This window comes from Balaenoptera ricei, chromosome 9 (genome assembly GCF_028023285.1).
Source record: "Balaenoptera ricei isolate mBalRic1 chromosome 9, mBalRic1.hap2, whole genome shotgun sequence".
In the NCBI taxonomy this organism is placed as follows: Eukaryota; Metazoa; Chordata; class Mammalia; order Artiodactyla; family Balaenopteridae; genus Balaenoptera; species Balaenoptera ricei.
Genome location: NC_082647.1, coordinates 49861783 through 49876858, shown reverse-complemented (window position 1 = coordinate 49876858; position 15076 = coordinate 49861783). Strand labels below are relative to the sequence as shown.

At 56.9% G+C, this 15076-nt stretch overlaps 2 protein-coding genes and 1 long non-coding RNA gene across 4 annotated transcripts; 1 reads left to right on the top strand and 2 right to left on the bottom strand.

Moving 5' to 3' along the window:
- Window positions 1–1445: 1445 nt before the first annotated feature.
- HOXA9 (homeobox A9) lies at window positions 1446–6643 on the bottom strand. Its single transcript, XM_059933718.1, has 2 exons — window positions 3900–6643; window positions 1446–2826 (listed from the first exon to the last, which is right to left on the bottom strand). The coding sequence occupies exons 1-2, from the start codon at window positions 4477–4479 to the stop codon at window positions 2588–2590; spliced, it is 819 nt and encodes a 272-aa protein (XP_059789701.1). The 5' UTR covers window positions 4480–6643; the 3' UTR covers window positions 1446–2587.
- A 1027-nt stretch (window positions 6644–7670) lies between these two features.
- On the top strand, window positions 7671–12258 carry LOC132371926 (uncharacterized). 2 transcript variants are annotated; one of them, XR_009505013.1, is made up of 2 exons: window positions 7671–8797; window positions 9899–12258. It is a non-coding gene; the product is annotated as an uncharacterized LOC132371926 (long non-coding RNA). The 2 variants fall into 2 exon arrangements; XR_009505014.1 differs by having other exon boundaries at window positions 9396–12258.
- Window positions 9666–14290, bottom strand: HOXA10 (homeobox A10). The gene is made up of 2 exons (XM_059933717.1): window positions 12393–14290; window positions 9666–11227 (listed from the first exon to the last, which is right to left on the bottom strand). The coding sequence occupies exons 1-2, from the start codon at window positions 13351–13353 to the stop codon at window positions 10953–10955; spliced, it is 1236 nt and encodes a 411-aa protein (XP_059789700.1). The 5' UTR covers window positions 13354–14290; the 3' UTR covers window positions 9666–10952.
- Between the last annotated feature and the right edge of the window lie 786 nt (window positions 14291–15076).

Sequence of the window (15076 nt, the reverse complement as noted above, 5' to 3'; positions counted from 1 at the left end):
CCACCGTTCGCTCAAATCTGGGTCTCCCATTCCAGAAAAGCTTGCATCAAGTCGACATCTTAGGAACTTCCCAGAGTCAAGGCGGCGGGAGATGGCGGCGCGGGCGCCTTTTGCGTGGAGCCATACTGCCATCTGCTGGCCCCACCTTGACACTGCAGCCCAGCAGCCCGGCCTGAACTTCGTCAGCAGCCGCCGCGGGTCGGGCGTCCCACTCCCAAAGCTGGGCAAGGGCCTATCCCCGGGGGGTCTGCACGGAGCCCGGAATCTACGCTGCCGAGAGGGCAGTGCCCATAAAAGCGAGCTGTTTCCGCAGCCGCTTTATCGGCGGCAGACAGAGCAAACAAATGAAAGGGCTTTGGTGGAAAATCTTAATTGGGGCTGGACAGTTGTAAACTCATTAAGGGCCGAATTCCAGACAGTTCGCAGACCCGGCCTTTATGGCACACCCTTACTGCCCATTCTTTGAAGTTCCTTCTGTCTGCAACAACAGAGGGCGTCCCAACCTGGCGGCAGGGTGGGGGTGGGAGAGAGGGGACGCCCCATCCCCCGGCGCCCAGGCTCCCCTTTTCCGAGCCCAAACACAGATAACTTCGCAGAAATCGCGGGGGATTGGAGGGGGGGAAGGCGAGAAAAGAAAAAGGGGAAGATGAGGCTGAACCCTCCTCCACGTCTACAAGGCGCTCAGGCCTCCGAAGTTGTGGCCCCCCCCCGCAGCCCTTTACACCCCATAAACGGTAACAGCCCTCATTTTCTTTTATGGCGCTTGGGGCTGGTCGGTTGCTTGGGCTCTGCCTCTGTCAGGACTTGTGCTTGGGAGGGGTGCGCGGGGCGGGGCCCAGAAGCCCCCCACCCCCCGGCAGGCCTGGCAGGGCGCGGGGGCGCAGTCCTTCAGTCCCCCGAGAGCCCCTGACTGTCCGTGCCCGCGGCCACGTTGGGGCGGCCGGGCTCCAGTTTCCCTTCTGGCAGATTCTTTAGGAGGCAGGTCCTCAGCTCTCGGTCCTGCCGCAGCCCCGACCCCAGCTCCCACCCCCGTCCCCCCGCCAGGGAAGAAGGCCTCCCCGGAGTCGCCATGGATCCGGTTTGGGAAACTCTTGGGGCTCCAAGATGAAAGAGTGGCCGTTCCCAGCCACTGGCCACCGTACGCGACACCCCAGCCCGACTTCTCTGAGGCCTCCCCGCCGTCCCGCAAATGGACACAAAGCCGGGAGCAGGGCTTCGCCGACCCTTGTTGTCCAGCGTTCCTCCGCTGCCTGCATCGCCAGACAGCCGGCCTGGTAGGCAGAGCTGAGGCCCGTCCGAGCCTGGCTGCTGCAGGTTTTGGCTCCCGAAGGCCCGCTAGAGACTAAACTGAGGTTCTGTCCTCCATTTCAGCCCGCCCCCACCCCAGACTCTACCCAGGCTCCCCTGTCCCGGAGAAGAAGGTGCAAAGAGCTGACCCGCAAAAATTAGAAAAGAATCAATATTTTATTTGGCAAAAAGTTAAATATTTCAACACAATTTGGTCAGTAGGCCTTGAGGTAACTATTGCAAAATACACAGTGTACGTTCAGCCTGATGGAAACCCCAGATTCATCAAGGATACAAATCTACGGTAGCCCAATGGCGGTTTCATAGTGTATAATTTATTATCAATAAAATTAACTCCATTACAATAAGCATTCATTTTCCCCCAATTAAAATTAAACGTAAACCATAGGTAGTAACCTTCTGCACACACGTATAGCTCCAAGTTTCCTTACTGTTTGGTGCAAAAACAATATTCAAACTTGTTTGATTACTTTTTCTTTAATATGTGGATTATATATACACAATGGACAAGACAGGTCTATAGAGCATGTAGAGACTAAAATGTCCGCATTTCAAAAATGGAGAAAACCATGAATCTATGCGTCCAGCAGAACCCTTTCTTTTCTTTTTTTAAAATTTTATTTCACTGGGAAATCCTTACAGCTAGTTTACAATCAAAGGTTAACAGCCTAGTTATACAGAAGACATATTCCACTACAGAGCTATACCCCTATGCAATGCTTTCTCCCCTCATAAACAACCTGAGTTCAAATCGAATTCTAGCTTTCACAATCACAACGGGTGCATCACCCATCACAGAAGTTTGAGTCACAAAACATAATTACCACAATAAAACACAGTGTTCAAGTATCTGGGCAGATCGCTCTGCCGCACAAAAAGCAAATTAAATTAACTACACAGACTAAACACTATACAGCCCGCCGTCAACACTTGTGCATTATAAAAAGGTAGTTTTTTTTTTTTGTTTGTTTATTTGTTTTAAGTCAGGAACAGGTAGATTTTTTAAAAATATATACAAGCTAGCACATACAGCCATCAGCGCTAATGCCCCCCCCCTTTTTCTGTCTTATAGAAAATGGAAAGCTTACAATACCTCCTCCATCAAAGCGGCAGGCCAAGGAACCAGCCTGAGCAGGGTTTGCCAGGGGGAGATGAGGCCTGGAGTTTAGAGCCGCTTTCTGCGGGGTGGTGGAGGCCGGGGTGGGGTGGGGGTTAGGAGAAGGGGACGGGCAGTTCTCTCTCTCTAGCTCGCTCTCTTTTCAAATTAACTTGAGTCACATCACTCGTCTTTTGCTCGGTCCTTGTTGATTTTCTTCATTTTCATCCTGCGGTTCTGGAACCAGATCTTGACCTGCCTCTCGGTGAGGTTGAGCAGTCGTGCCACCTCGTACCTGCGGTCCCTGGTGAGGTACATATTGAACAGAAATTCTTTCTCCAGTTCCAGCGTTTGGTGTTTTGTATAGGGGCAGCGCTTCTTCCGCGTGGAGCGAGCGTGGAGCCAGTTGGCAGCCGGGTTACCTGCGTGGGAGCGAGAGAGAGGAGGGATTTAGGAGGAGAAGCAGCACACCCACCCCTCTCCGCTGGGGGCTAGGAAAACTCCTGGGGTCTTCAGCCAAAGTTCAGGACGCTGCTGAATTGGTTAGGGAAGGCAGGCGAGCCTCCAACACAATGGAACCCTGGCACAGACGCAGGGACGGTCACTTACAATTGCACGCCGTAAAACCTCGGCTCCCTCCTCCCCTCTGAGGCCCTCCTTTCTCTTCCTCTGTCCTCCGGTCCCCTCCTCTCCTTCCTCCCGCTCTCCGCACATTGTGTAAGAAGTGAAATTTGAAAACAGATCTCTTTCTTGCCACACAGGGGGAAACCACTCTGCCCTGTATTCCTTAGCAAAATTAATATTCTATTCTCCCTCTCACTATCTTCCCTTCCCACCTTTCCTTCTACTACTCTCCCCACTCCTTATTTTGACCTCCCTGGAAGGCCGTGGGAGCGGGGCAGGCCGGCACGGTGCCCCTAGGCACCCCAAGACCGTTGATCACTTCTCGGGTTTATTTGAATAATCTAGCATGGGGACCCTCGTGTCCCGGTCGCCTGCAGCCACATCTTGGGCAGGATTTACACCGCCATTGGCTGGAGCAAGAAGTGGAGGGAATCAGCAGTCTTCCCCAGCGTCCCGGGTCAGGCTGCCCCGGCTGGCTGCAGTTGCTGCCGCCGCTCCCGGACAATCTAGCCGCACAAAAGACTTTCTCTGCCGCGCTGCTTTCGAAGAATCTCCCAAAGTATCTCTGTCTTGGTCCCGGGCAGCCAAGGAAAGGGGCGGTGGGTCTTGGCTCGTACCGCAGCGCCTGCCCCGCCCCTTCTCTCGGCAGCAGCCGCCTCCCCTTCCCCGGAGCCCGGCGCGCCCGCTTGTCACTGGTTTCAGGACTTGGGGCCCCATCCGAGGCCTCCCAAACAGCAACTTCTGGCTCCCGGCCTTTGCTCAGGAGGCTCCCAGCGCGGGCGAAGGCTGGTTCCGGAGAAAGCTGGCGGGCCGGCAGATCCGGGTGGCCGGCGTGGAGGCGGTGGCTGGTCTGGAGAGAGGAGACACTTACTGGGATCGATGGGGGGCTTGTCTCCGCCGCTCTCATTCTCAGGATTGTTTTCGGAGAAGGCGCCTTCGCTGGGCTGTTTTTCTCTATCAACTGGAGGAGAACCACAAGCATAGTCAGTCAGGGACAAAGTGTGAGTGTCAAGCGTGGGACAGTCACCCCTTCTGGCCGACAGCGGTTCAGGTTTAATGCCATAAGGCCGGCTGGAGGGCAAGCCCGCGAAGGAGAGCGCGCCGGGCGTGGGCTCCAGCCAGGAGCGCATGTACCTGCCGTCCGGCGCCGCCGCCGCCACGGGCGCCTGGGGGTGCACGTAGGGGTGGTGGTGATGGTGGTGATACACTGCCGCGGGCACCGCATTGGCGCCCGCCGCGTGCACCGGGTTCCACGAGGCGCCAAACACCGCCGCCTTGGACTGGAAGCTGCACGGGCTGAAATCGGGGTGCTCCGCCAGCGCCGCGGCCTGCCGGGGGGGCTGGCCCAGGGCTCCCGGCGCGTAGCGGCCCGCGCCCAGCTCATCCGCGGCATCTGCGCCCAGCAGGAATGAGTCCACGTAGTAGTTGCCTAGGGCCCCGGTGGTGGCCATCGCCGTGCCCCGCGCCCGGCCGGCCCGGACCGACCCGCGGAAATTATGAAACTGCAGATTTCATGTAACAACTTGGTGGCACCAGGGGGAAGTACAGTCACCTAATAAGTTGCCGGCGCCCGCGCCCCCATTGGCCGCGCGCGTCACGTGCCCGCCCGGCAGAACAATAACGCGTAAATCACTCCGCACGCTATTAATGGCCCAGTGTTTTGCAGTCGTAATTTTTATAGCAAAAGCCATATGTTTTTATGCAAAGGGATCGCAGCGCTCCACGATCGGGTTTGTTTTAATTGTGGCCAACGAAGATTAAAAGATCAAATTTGGCCTTGCCGCTGTACTCCCTTCCCCTCCCACGGCCACCACCAGACATACACTTCTTAAGCGGACTATTTTACATCACAATTAATCACGCCATCAGCAAGGCGCGGGTCCCGCGTGCAAGTGCGGCCGGCGGAGCCCCTCACATAAAATTAGACAATAATTGAAGCCATAAAAAGGCAGCCAAATCGCATTCTCGCTCTACTGTATTTAAATCTATATTTATGATATTTCATAAGGAGTTATTGTTTCAGAAGCCACACAGGCTGGTGGGAAGTTGGGAACGACCAACAGATCCGTTTGACTCGTCGTGGCTCCCAGCTGTAAAAATTTACGAGGACTTGGAAAGGTTAAATTAGACTGTTGTGTTTGGTTGGCGAGCTCCCTGTAAATAATCCTTGTGGTCCCAGGAGACGCGAGTTTACCCGGGGCCGGTCGAGAAAAGTCAAATTCAACGCAGTATCCGTCCCAAACTGAGCCACCACCGCCCCTGTCGGAGAGCGCTGGGCAGGGACGGGCCGCCGAGAGGGCGGCACCTATTGTGGGCCCCCGGAATCTGCCCGACTGGAGCGCAGGGCGCCCGGACAGCTACCAAATTCGCCACTGAGCCTCCAGCGAGGGCCCGATCGAGGAGCGGCCAGAAAAGGAGCGGCCAGCCGTCCCTGAGGCGATGGGCTTGCGGACCTGGTTGTGACGCGCGCTCGGCCCCAACCCCGCGCACACGCGAGCCCAGCGCGCCCTGCTCGTGGTCAGCCCGGAATCACTATCCCCCACCCCCGGCGGACGCAGCAGGCGGCCCAGCCCCGTGCTCCAACCTCGAAGGCCCTAACGCTGAGCTCTGCAGGCCTCGTCGCATTCCCTGAATCTGAGCTGCGAAAAAACACGAGGCAGTTATCAATGAAAGGCGAGTCCGCTGGCGAAAAGGCAGACCCGCCTAAGAGATCCCGCGGCTCCAGTAGCTGGGAGGCCCGCACCGGAGCGGTTGGCCTCCGGGCCCCCGTATGAGTCCTTCAGGGCTCCTTCCTGGCTCCTATCCCGGGCCCGCCTCGGTTACCCACCCGACCCGAGGCTCGGCAGAGTTACAAGGCCCAAAGCGAGGGGCCGCCGCTCAAGTCCAGGGCTAGAAATTAAAACGGGGAGGGGCACAGGGCATTGACTTTTAATCCCATTCCTTAGTTTGGCCAAATTGAGGAAGGTATTTCTCACCCCTTAGAGTCTTTCAGAGGTAAATTAAAAGGCCTCGGCCTGGAGGTTAATTGAAAAACAAAAACAAAAAGCTACTCCAAACCCGAACAGAAAGAGGCGACTCCTAAAAACGGGGTAATTAAATTCACGTGTGAACACTGTGCTTGCAAGAGTGTGTTTCTCATTAGCCCACTTCCCTGGAGGCGAGGGCGGGCGGGCGGCATCGGTCGCTTCCATCTTCTTTTTTGCCTTCATCCTCCCCAACTGTTCCAGTAATCCCCCAAGCCCTGATACACCCCTATCCCAGGCGGGGACCCTCAAATGCCAGGCTCTCCCCGAGAATGAGGCTGCCAAGCCGAGCAGAGACCAACCGGGTGCCCCTTCCTCGGCCCGCGCCGGAAGAGGGAAGTGGCCGACACAATGAACTCCCACGTGGCCGGTCCTGGCCGCCTCGGCCCCCTCCTCCCTAATATTTTCTTTTCCCTGTAAATTCCTCCGCCTTATCCGCACCCTCACCGCAGCCCCGGGTGTCCCAAATATCGACCTCTTAGATTTTCATTAAGAAAAATTAACCCTGGAGGAAACCTTCACTCCTAATTATAATTGTCTGCCAACGGGCTGGATACCCCTGCTTGCCGTTTCCTTTTTTTTTTTTTTTTTTTTTTTGTAGCCAGGGAAGACACCAGTGATTATTAGTATTTTTTTAAATTAAAAGGCTGGGTTTCTTTAAATAGCCTTAGCGCCCCCAAATAGGACGCTTACTAAATAATTAGCAGGCGTCGAGAATTAATCAGTCATTACTGATGCCTAGAAAGGAGGGAAATCACAAAACTAAATGTTACCCCTATTTAGCCCACAGGTTTGGGGAGAGAATATTCAAGCTTTTGTGTCTGCTTTTATTTTGGAAGTGAAAAGGATTGTGTGTGCATACAGAAACATTAAATGTGTGTGATTACAAACTGCCTCTTCTAAGCCTGAGAGTTCAAAAACCTTGGCCTCCAAAACAAATCCAATACTCAGGTCCTGCAAATGGCAGGGAGGAATTGAGGCGAATGCCCTATGCCGGCCTTTCAGAAAACAGGAGGGCAGGCTGAGCAGTGAAAATAGTTCCTGGGCTGCTGGAGCTGGGAAGCGAAGCGCTGCTCCGTGGGCTTTAGCCTGAAGGCCCGCACGTGTGTTGGGGGATATGGAGGGGTAGAAGTTGTTTTCAGTTCCCTGTAGCGAGAATGGTCCCTCTGGCTTCAAACCGTGGCCTACAACTTGGAACACGGACTCAAGTTTGTATTCCAACGGTTCTGGAATTTAGGATTCCTTTCCCCTATTATTTGAAACAGACTGGCACTGGAAGGGTTCCCTTCTCTAGCATCTGTCCCCACAAGGATGCCATATCTAACATACTCTGAACCTGACAGAAGTTACTGGCAAGCAAGCAGCCAATCTTTGCCCTAGCGGGGCTCCCTTATCTCGGTTAAAGCCGGAGCCTGGACTCGCAGGCCGGGAGAGCCGAGGAAGCTTCCCGGCAGAGTTCCCTGCGTGATGCTCCACCGAGCCTGGCTAGGCCTCAGCCCAGGTCTCAGCCTCAGCTCCCCAGTGAAGTTGGCAACAGGCCTCCTTGCCCTCGGAGTGGGCACACAGAAACGCCGTGAATGCCCCTAATCAGATCTCTTAGGCTGCCGTGGAGTAGAAACGCCAGGCCGCCGCCATCCGGTCGTGATCGTAACCGAGACCTTGTCTGCGCCGTGGCACACCAGGCCCAGATCCACAGCCCTCGACAGCCGCGACCCTCGAGCCCTTCCTCTGCAGATTCCGACCTCTACTTGAACGCGCATAGAAAAATAAGACACCCTCACTCCACCGCTCTCCCCAAGCAAGCCCTGGATCTCTCCCGGTTCCCTTCCAAAGGAATGTTGGGGAGGAGAGGAGGTGGAGATAGAAAACTGGACATAGACTGAAGGTGAAAGAAAAACAAAGAAAAGGAAAGAAAAAACGGAAGGGGTAAAGAAGAAAGAGAAAAAAGAGGAAGGAAGGAGGGAAGGAAAGAAGGAATAGTCAAAGGCAGCTCTTGGGAGTAGAGGGCGGTTTACAGAGAGAAGGGTAAGTGACAAAGCCAGGATCCCAGCTCCTGTCAGCCCTGTCCCTCATAATTTAGACTGAGTCTCCACTGGCAAAGGGATCTTTCCTGATCCCGTACCCTGGATTGGGGCTGGAGGTGTCCCAGCCTTGCAGGAGAATGGCAGAGTCCCTAGCCAGGCGCAGGCCTGGAGCGGGGGAGGCCCAGGATGGAAGCGTGCGCCCCTGACCTTGAATGGCCCGAGGCCCAGAATTCCTACCACGCCCCTGGCGTCCTCGAAGGAGCAGCTAACCTGACCGTACCTGCTCCGGGCCAGGTGGGGGCGGGGGGGTGAAGCCAGCAGCCTGGCAGAGCGCTGAGAAGGAGGCAGCGTCGAGGCTCCTGCGCGGGATAAGCCGCGGTTGCCACCGCAGGCCTGGCACGACCAGGGCCCGGATGCCCCGCCCGGCCCGGCCCCGCGCGCACAGGTACCTGAGACGATTTCAACTGAAGTAATGAAGGCAGTGTCGTGCTGTCGAGAGAAAGGTGGATCCCAACAACAGGAAACTACCTAAATCACCGACCAGTTCTGGTGCTGCCCGCGCGGAGCTGCCTCGCCCGCCGCCGCCGCCGTTACTGCCGCCGCCGCCGCCAAAGGAGAACCCTGTGATCGCGCCCGGCCCCTCGCCAACCTGCGCCCGCCGCTGTCAATGTGTGTCCCAGGCTGCCGCTAAGGCATCACGGAGGGAGAAGCCACCGGCCCCGGTAAGGTAAACCTGGGAGAAGAAGGGAAGGAAGGTAAAGGAGAGAGAGGAAAATGGAAGGAGGGGAGAAAGCGAGAAGAGAGGAGGGAACGAGCAGTGTGCAGGCTGGTTTCCCAAATCTTGCAGCTCAGCGACCCGGCGCGGCGCCGAGCGGCGGCAGCCCTGGGCGATTCGAAAGCGCAAGGGACAGCAAGGAGTCCGGCTCCCTGTCTGGCCTCGGCCTCCCGCGCTCGCTCCCTGCCACTCGCTCTCCCCCTCTCTCCCTCCCCGCCAGCCAGCCAGCCAGCCGGGGCGCGCGCTCCTGCGCCCCCTCCCCCTGCTGTCGCCCCCCCCACCTCCCGCGAGCAGGAAACGCGTGGCCCCGCCGAGGGCGACCAGGTCGGGGAGGCCTGCTGGGGGAGGGAGGACCCATGCAGCCCCGCCGCGGTCTACCTAACCGCTGCTGCGGACGCTAGTGACGCGCTGTGGGCCCAGCCTGCTCCCCGGAGTCCTAGGCTGGGGGTCATTTAGGACCCGGAGACCCACGAAATAACCAGCCTCTGCGAACCTCCCCGGGGGCTCCCGAAAGAAATCCTGTTTGGCTTCCTCTGTCTATGCAGCTCCCCTCTCAACTGAAACCACTGGTCCAAGACAGCCACAATCCAGATATACTAGCAAGTCATAAAACTGAACAAAAGCCGACAAACCTTACGGCACCAGGGCTATAGGGCCCAGACAAATTACGACCGTCTAGGTAATATTTAAATAGATGCCTAAAGTAATTGCAGGGGGCGCGGGCTAGTCCTCCTGTTGTAAAAGTGGTGGACGGGATAAAGTGGAAGGTGAAGATAAGAAGTAAAAAAAAAAAAAAAGAGGTAAAATTAAGAAGCTTCATTCCACAGCTTTTATTCTTCTATAAGAACATAAACATCGTCTTTTCCACGCACAGCAGCATTACAATATTAATTTATTCTGATTTAAGATTAGAAGTAAATAGAGCTAGAACTAACATTTATAATAACGATAGAATGCATTTGCATAAAACAAGATTGGCAATTTTTCATAATAATAGACATTTATACAGATTTGTATTTTATAGTTTTTTCTTTTTCTGCACCTACAGGTTTGACCCTTTTATGCATGTAACTTCACAGTATAAAGGAAACCTAACAGTGTCTCCCTTCTCTAGTCTATTCCGCTTGCCCCAGCCCTCCTTGGCTTCCGTGAATTTTAGAAAGAAAAAGAAAAGAAAAGAAAAAAGGGAAAAACGAGGAAAAAAACCTCCACAAGGTAGGGAGAATTATGGTGTGCTTGTTGTGTGTTACCAGTGGTAACAATTATTTAATGACAAAAAAATCCACTAAATCTGCAGGTATAAACAAAACAACATATGATTATTTATCTACAGCCAGAAGGGCATGGAAATTCAGAGTAAGTGAAGTAATTTAGTCCCACAATGCGAGACCTTACACAAACTGGAAGAGAAGCTTCCTTCTCCTGGTCATTCTTTTCTTCTTTTAAAGCTGGGATATCTTACAGAGGAAGGAAAAATTAATCTTTCTGACTTTCTCAGTTTTGCCAATCAGCCAAAGTCAAGCCCTTTTGCCAACCTGCGTGTCCATGCCTGCAAGCCCTTCTCTTTGCCAAGGAAGAAAGGAAGAAAGAAAAAAGAAACCCAGGGGCCTGTATCCCCTGATTAAACACAGCCCAGCACTCCAGGCAGGCAAGCCCGGTGGCGGCTCCTTGCACCATTGACCTCAGGCCAGACACCTCAGCTGCCTACAATGCGACCTCCGCCTTCTGGCTAGGTTTGCCGGCCCTGCAGGAAACCAGCTCCACCGGGAGGACAGAGGCCATTTCAAGCAGTGGAACCCCGAGACAGCAAACCATCCCTGTCACCGCTTTACATTTAGGACAATATCTCTCTATATAGAATTTTAGCGCTATATGGCTTTTTCCCCCAGAAAACAACAAATAAACCAGCACCAAGCAAACAGAAAAAGAAACAAAAAGTCAGAACAAACCAGCCCTGCACAGATGTAACGGCCAGCGAAATGGTGAGTGTGGGAGGGAGGAATGGGGCTCCCGCACAGGTGCAAGTTCCTGGGCAGAGCCGAAGACAGAGGGAGTAGAACGGCTCTCTGGAAGCGAAAAGAACCGCATTGCCTGGAGCTTCATCAGGAAAAATTAAAGTTGGCTGTGAGCTCCCGGATCCGGTTTTCTCGGTTCATTTTCTTCAGTTTCATTCTGCGGTTCTGAAACCAGATTTTAACTTGTCTGTCCGTGAGGTGGACGCTGCGGCTGATCTCTAGGCGCCGCTCTCGAGTAAGGTACATGTTGAACAGAAACTCCTTTTCCAGCTCCAGCGTCTGGTGCTTGGTGTAGGGGCAGCGTTTCTTCCGGCCGCTCTTTGCAGTGAGCCAGTTGGCTGCGTTTTCGCCTTTGGAATTGCCTGGCATTTAAGAGAATAAAGAGGGGAAGGTTAAATCGAGGCCACGCGGGCTGCACGCAGGGGTGAATTCGGATCGTGCCTACCGTAAGAGGGATGCCCTGAGTCACACGGAGAGAGTTATGCCCCCCTTTAGCATGCCCAGGGAGAGCAGTTCCTCCAAAAGTCATGTGCAAAATCGAGTGGGCCTCCAATCTACACCTACTCTCCCAATTTACATTTTCCTCCACTTTTTTCCAAACACCTGTTTTAACACAAAGCTGCCAGGCGCTTGCAGAAGGAACGGCCTGGGAGGGCAGGCTGTATATCTTGAACTTAACGCCTTTCTTTGCTTCTCGCCCCAAGGCAGACAAGCATTTCCTGCAGCCCCCAGGCTGGGGGCGAAGAGTGGTTACTTGGAAGGGGGGCAGGCAACGTGGCTGTGTCTCACTCCAGTTCCCTGGTTGCCCAAGGCCTGATGAGGAGAGGAAGAAGGACATAGATGGGACATGGGGAAGGCACGAAAAACTGATTGGGGTCAAGGACCCTGCCTCGCGTCTCTCCAGGAGCCAGGGACGTGCAACCTGGGCGATTTCGAGTTCCAGGGGAAGCGAAATGGCCCCTTTCTGACTCTCAGATCAGGGCCCAGGCATCCGGGCTGCATATGCCTTTTCTTCTCCCCGCAACGAGGATTCCCGTCCTTCCAGCAACTTTGAAAAAAGCAAGGGGGATCGTAAACTCGAACTTCGCCGGTTAATGGGCTTATTTATTGGTGCTGGCGGCTGCTTATTTTGGATGCCTTACAAACATCCGCGCTATCTGCGGGCGAGACACTTTCCCTCCCTCCCCCTCCCCCCCGCGTGGGCCGCGCCTGGCAGGCTGGGCCCAGACCACCGCTTAGGGTGCTCCGGGGCTCGGAGAAGGGCACGCACAAGAGGGGAGCTGCTTGCCGGTGTCCTCGCCCCCAGTCGGAGGACGTCTTGGTGTGGGGCGCTAAGCCTGACATGAATTTTTACTGCGTCCCCACGCCCAAATATTAAAAAGCAAGTTCACAAGGTCAGCCTGCTTGTAGTTCGGGCCAAGGCCGGCCGGCTGCCGTGCGGACTCCTGGCTCTCTGCTCCTTCCCTTCTCTGGGTCTGCCTGTCTGCCGGCCCGCCTGACTGCGGCCCTTCAGCGCGCCCTGCTTACCCAGGGAGTCCTTCTCGGGCGAGGCTTTGCTGCTCTCGGAAGGGGCGGGGGAGAGCTCCTCCGCAGCCGAAGACGACGCGTGCGCCTCCTCGTCGCCCTGCGAGCCCCCGCCACCGCCACCGCAAGCCAGCGTGGGGGGCGGCGGCGAATCGAGGGCTCGCTCCTTCCGGGCTGCATCCGCAGAACCGGAGGCGAGCGCGGGTGGCGGGTCGAAGCCGCGCCCCGGGGGCTGAGCAGGGAACGGGCCGGCGCCGAGCTGCTGCGCGCCGCCGCCGCTGCCGTAGCCCTTGGCGGTGCCATAGGCCTGAGAGAGGCGGAAGTAGCCAGGCACTGGCACCCCGCTGGAGGTGCCCAGGGCGCAGCCGTCAGGCGGCGGGCCCCGCGGGAAGGGGCCCAGCTCGGCAGCGGCGGACGAGCCTTTGGGGCATTTGTCAGCCGAGTCGTAGAGGCAGTAGGAGCTCTCCTCTTTGATGTTCTGCGCGAAAGAGCACGAGGTGGCCTGCGGCGGGGGCTGGGGTGGTTGCGGCTGGGGCGGCGGCTGCTGCTGGGGCTGCGGCGGCGGCGGCCCTTCGGGCGGCTCCAGCCGGCATGACCGGGGCGCTTCCAGCCACAGATCTATAGGCGCGGGCGCGTAGCCGTGAGCCCCGGAACCCAGGCCCCCGCTGCCACCACCGCCGCCCGGCGACGCCGCCTCATTGCGCTTGCCTCCCAGAGCCGGGAAGAGCCCGCAGCTCTGCAGCCCGTAGGGCAGGTCGGCGGCCGACGGCAGGTAGACCCCGCCGTGGGCATAGTAGCCGCCGCCGCCGCCGCCCCCCGCGCCGCTGCCACCACCGCCAGCCTCGCCTCTGCCGGAGCTGATGAGCGAGTCGACCAAAAAAGAGTTCGCGGCGGGGCTCTCCGAGCATGACATTGTTGTGGGATAATTTGGCGAAGGAAGCAGATAGCCCTTTCTGGCTGACATTTCTTGTGCAAAACATGCTGAATACGATTAGCAATCCCCCCGCACCGCGGCGAGCGCCCGCAGCCAATCCTGAGCCAGAGTTTCCGCGCGACCACTCCCAGTTTGGTTTCGTAGGCGCGGGGCCGCTCTCCGAGGGCGCCCTCCGAGCCCGCGATTGATATAAATATGTAATCTGTATTGATGGGCCGCGAGACGCACACCCAATACCTCAGCCCAAAGGCCAGGAGCTGCGGGGGCCGCCCCAACGTGGCTGGTAGGGGCCCTGGCCCCTGGGCTCGCTCCCCCCATGCCCAGGCGCGCGCCCTCCTTTGGGGCCTGTTTGAAGGGCCCCTGGGCCCCGCGCAGTTAACAAGTGGGGTGTTTACGGTGCGCACCCCGGCCCGCCTTGGGTGCTCCCCATTTTAATTTCGGAATCAGCCACCAGACCTCGGTGCACTCTAGACACTAAGGGGGGGCCGTCAGGGCCTCAAGCTCTTCCCATTCAGCCCTGGAACTGGAGCTGTCTCCCCAAGGTGGTGGACCTATTCCTAAGGTCACCAGGATCCTCAGAGTGTCCGAAATCCAGAGCAGACTGGAAGCCGGCAGTTGCCACTTCTTTCTTGCATCCCTCACAGAACTCTTCCCAAAATGCAACGCCCTGGCCTCTCAACCCCGTATGCGCTCCGCTCCTCCTCCGCCAGTGGGTTGATCCAGTTAAGATGTTTACCTATGGCGTGCTCACCTGGCTTGCCTTCTCTGCAGCTCCTGTTGGTGAACCTTGGTGGGCTGCCACGAGTGGGGGGTCAAGGCGACTGACAATTTTGGCTGAGAGACTTCCCCACCCTTACTCCAAGGCCAGAGGGAGGTCCAGCCACCCCACAGCCACATCACCCTGGCAGCCTCCAAGCTCATACGCCTTTGGGGGAAGTGAAAGAAATATTGATCTTCAGGGTTTTTGGCTTACCGGGAGGCGAAGACCTGGAGGGGGAAACTTGGAGGGGGGGTGGCAAACGGACACCTCTGCCACACAATTCTCGAACTCTCCCTTTAGCCTTGGCATTCGCACGCTGCTGGAGGCTACGACAAGAACGAGTGTCACCACACTCCTAGGTCTCGGTCCCCTCCCCTCTTCCTCCCTCCCCTCCAAACCCAAGGCTGGGGCATCCCTCACTCCCGCAGAGTGCGCATTTTAACGAGGCCCGCGGTGAGGAAATCCGTTCTCTGTGAGGCCTGGCTGGGCTCGTGGCCCAGTTATAGGCGCGTTCGGAGGCCAGGCCCTTTGCTCAACAGACACCGGGGCCTCCTTCTTCCCTGGCTGTAGGGACCGCGCTCTTAGTCAACTGGAAACGGCAGGGCCAGGGCGCTAGCCCCCAAGTGTGGGCCTCATACATGTCTCAGGAAATGCGACCTTTTCCGGCCGGATCCAGGGAGCCCAGGAGGTCGCTGCCTTGCCCCTGGCCTACGGGCTAGAGCTCTCCAGGATGCCCCAGGCCTGCCCACTCCGCCAGCTCCGGTCCCTGCAGAGGGCTTGACTGGAGCTGCCGAACGCCGGGATCCCGCTGCGGGCGGCGGCGGGGAAAGACCCTTGCCTTCCGGGTGATTTGCCAGGCACTTGGCCTTGTTCCTCCCAACGTGAACTCAGTCGGAGGAGGAAGCCGAGCCTGAGAGGACCCAGAGAGAGCGTATGGGAGAGCTGGCAGCAGAGCCCTGGTGCTGGCTTCTGAGATGCAAGTAAGCAGTTGCG

What these genes read in the sequence shown, in the direction of transcription:
- HOXA9 (XM_059933718.1), bottom strand. Translation starts at nt 4,479, where the DNA reads ATGGCCACCACCGGGGCCCTAGGCAACTACTACGTGGACTCATTCCTG. An exon ending in CAAGCCCCCCATCGATCCCA is followed by an intron (nt 2,827 to 3,899) that starts GTAAGTGTCTCC and finishes GCTCCCACGCAG; the next exon opens with GTAACCCGGCTGCCAACTGG.
- HOXA10 (XM_059933717.1), bottom strand. Translation starts at nt 13,353, where the DNA reads ATGTCAGCCAGAAAGGGCTATCTGCTTCCTTCGCCAAATTATCCCACA. An exon ending in GCCCGAGAAGGACTCCCTGG is followed by an intron (nt 11,228 to 12,392) that starts GTAAGCAGGGCG and finishes CTTAAATGCCAG; the next exon opens with GCAATTCCAAAGGCGAAAAC.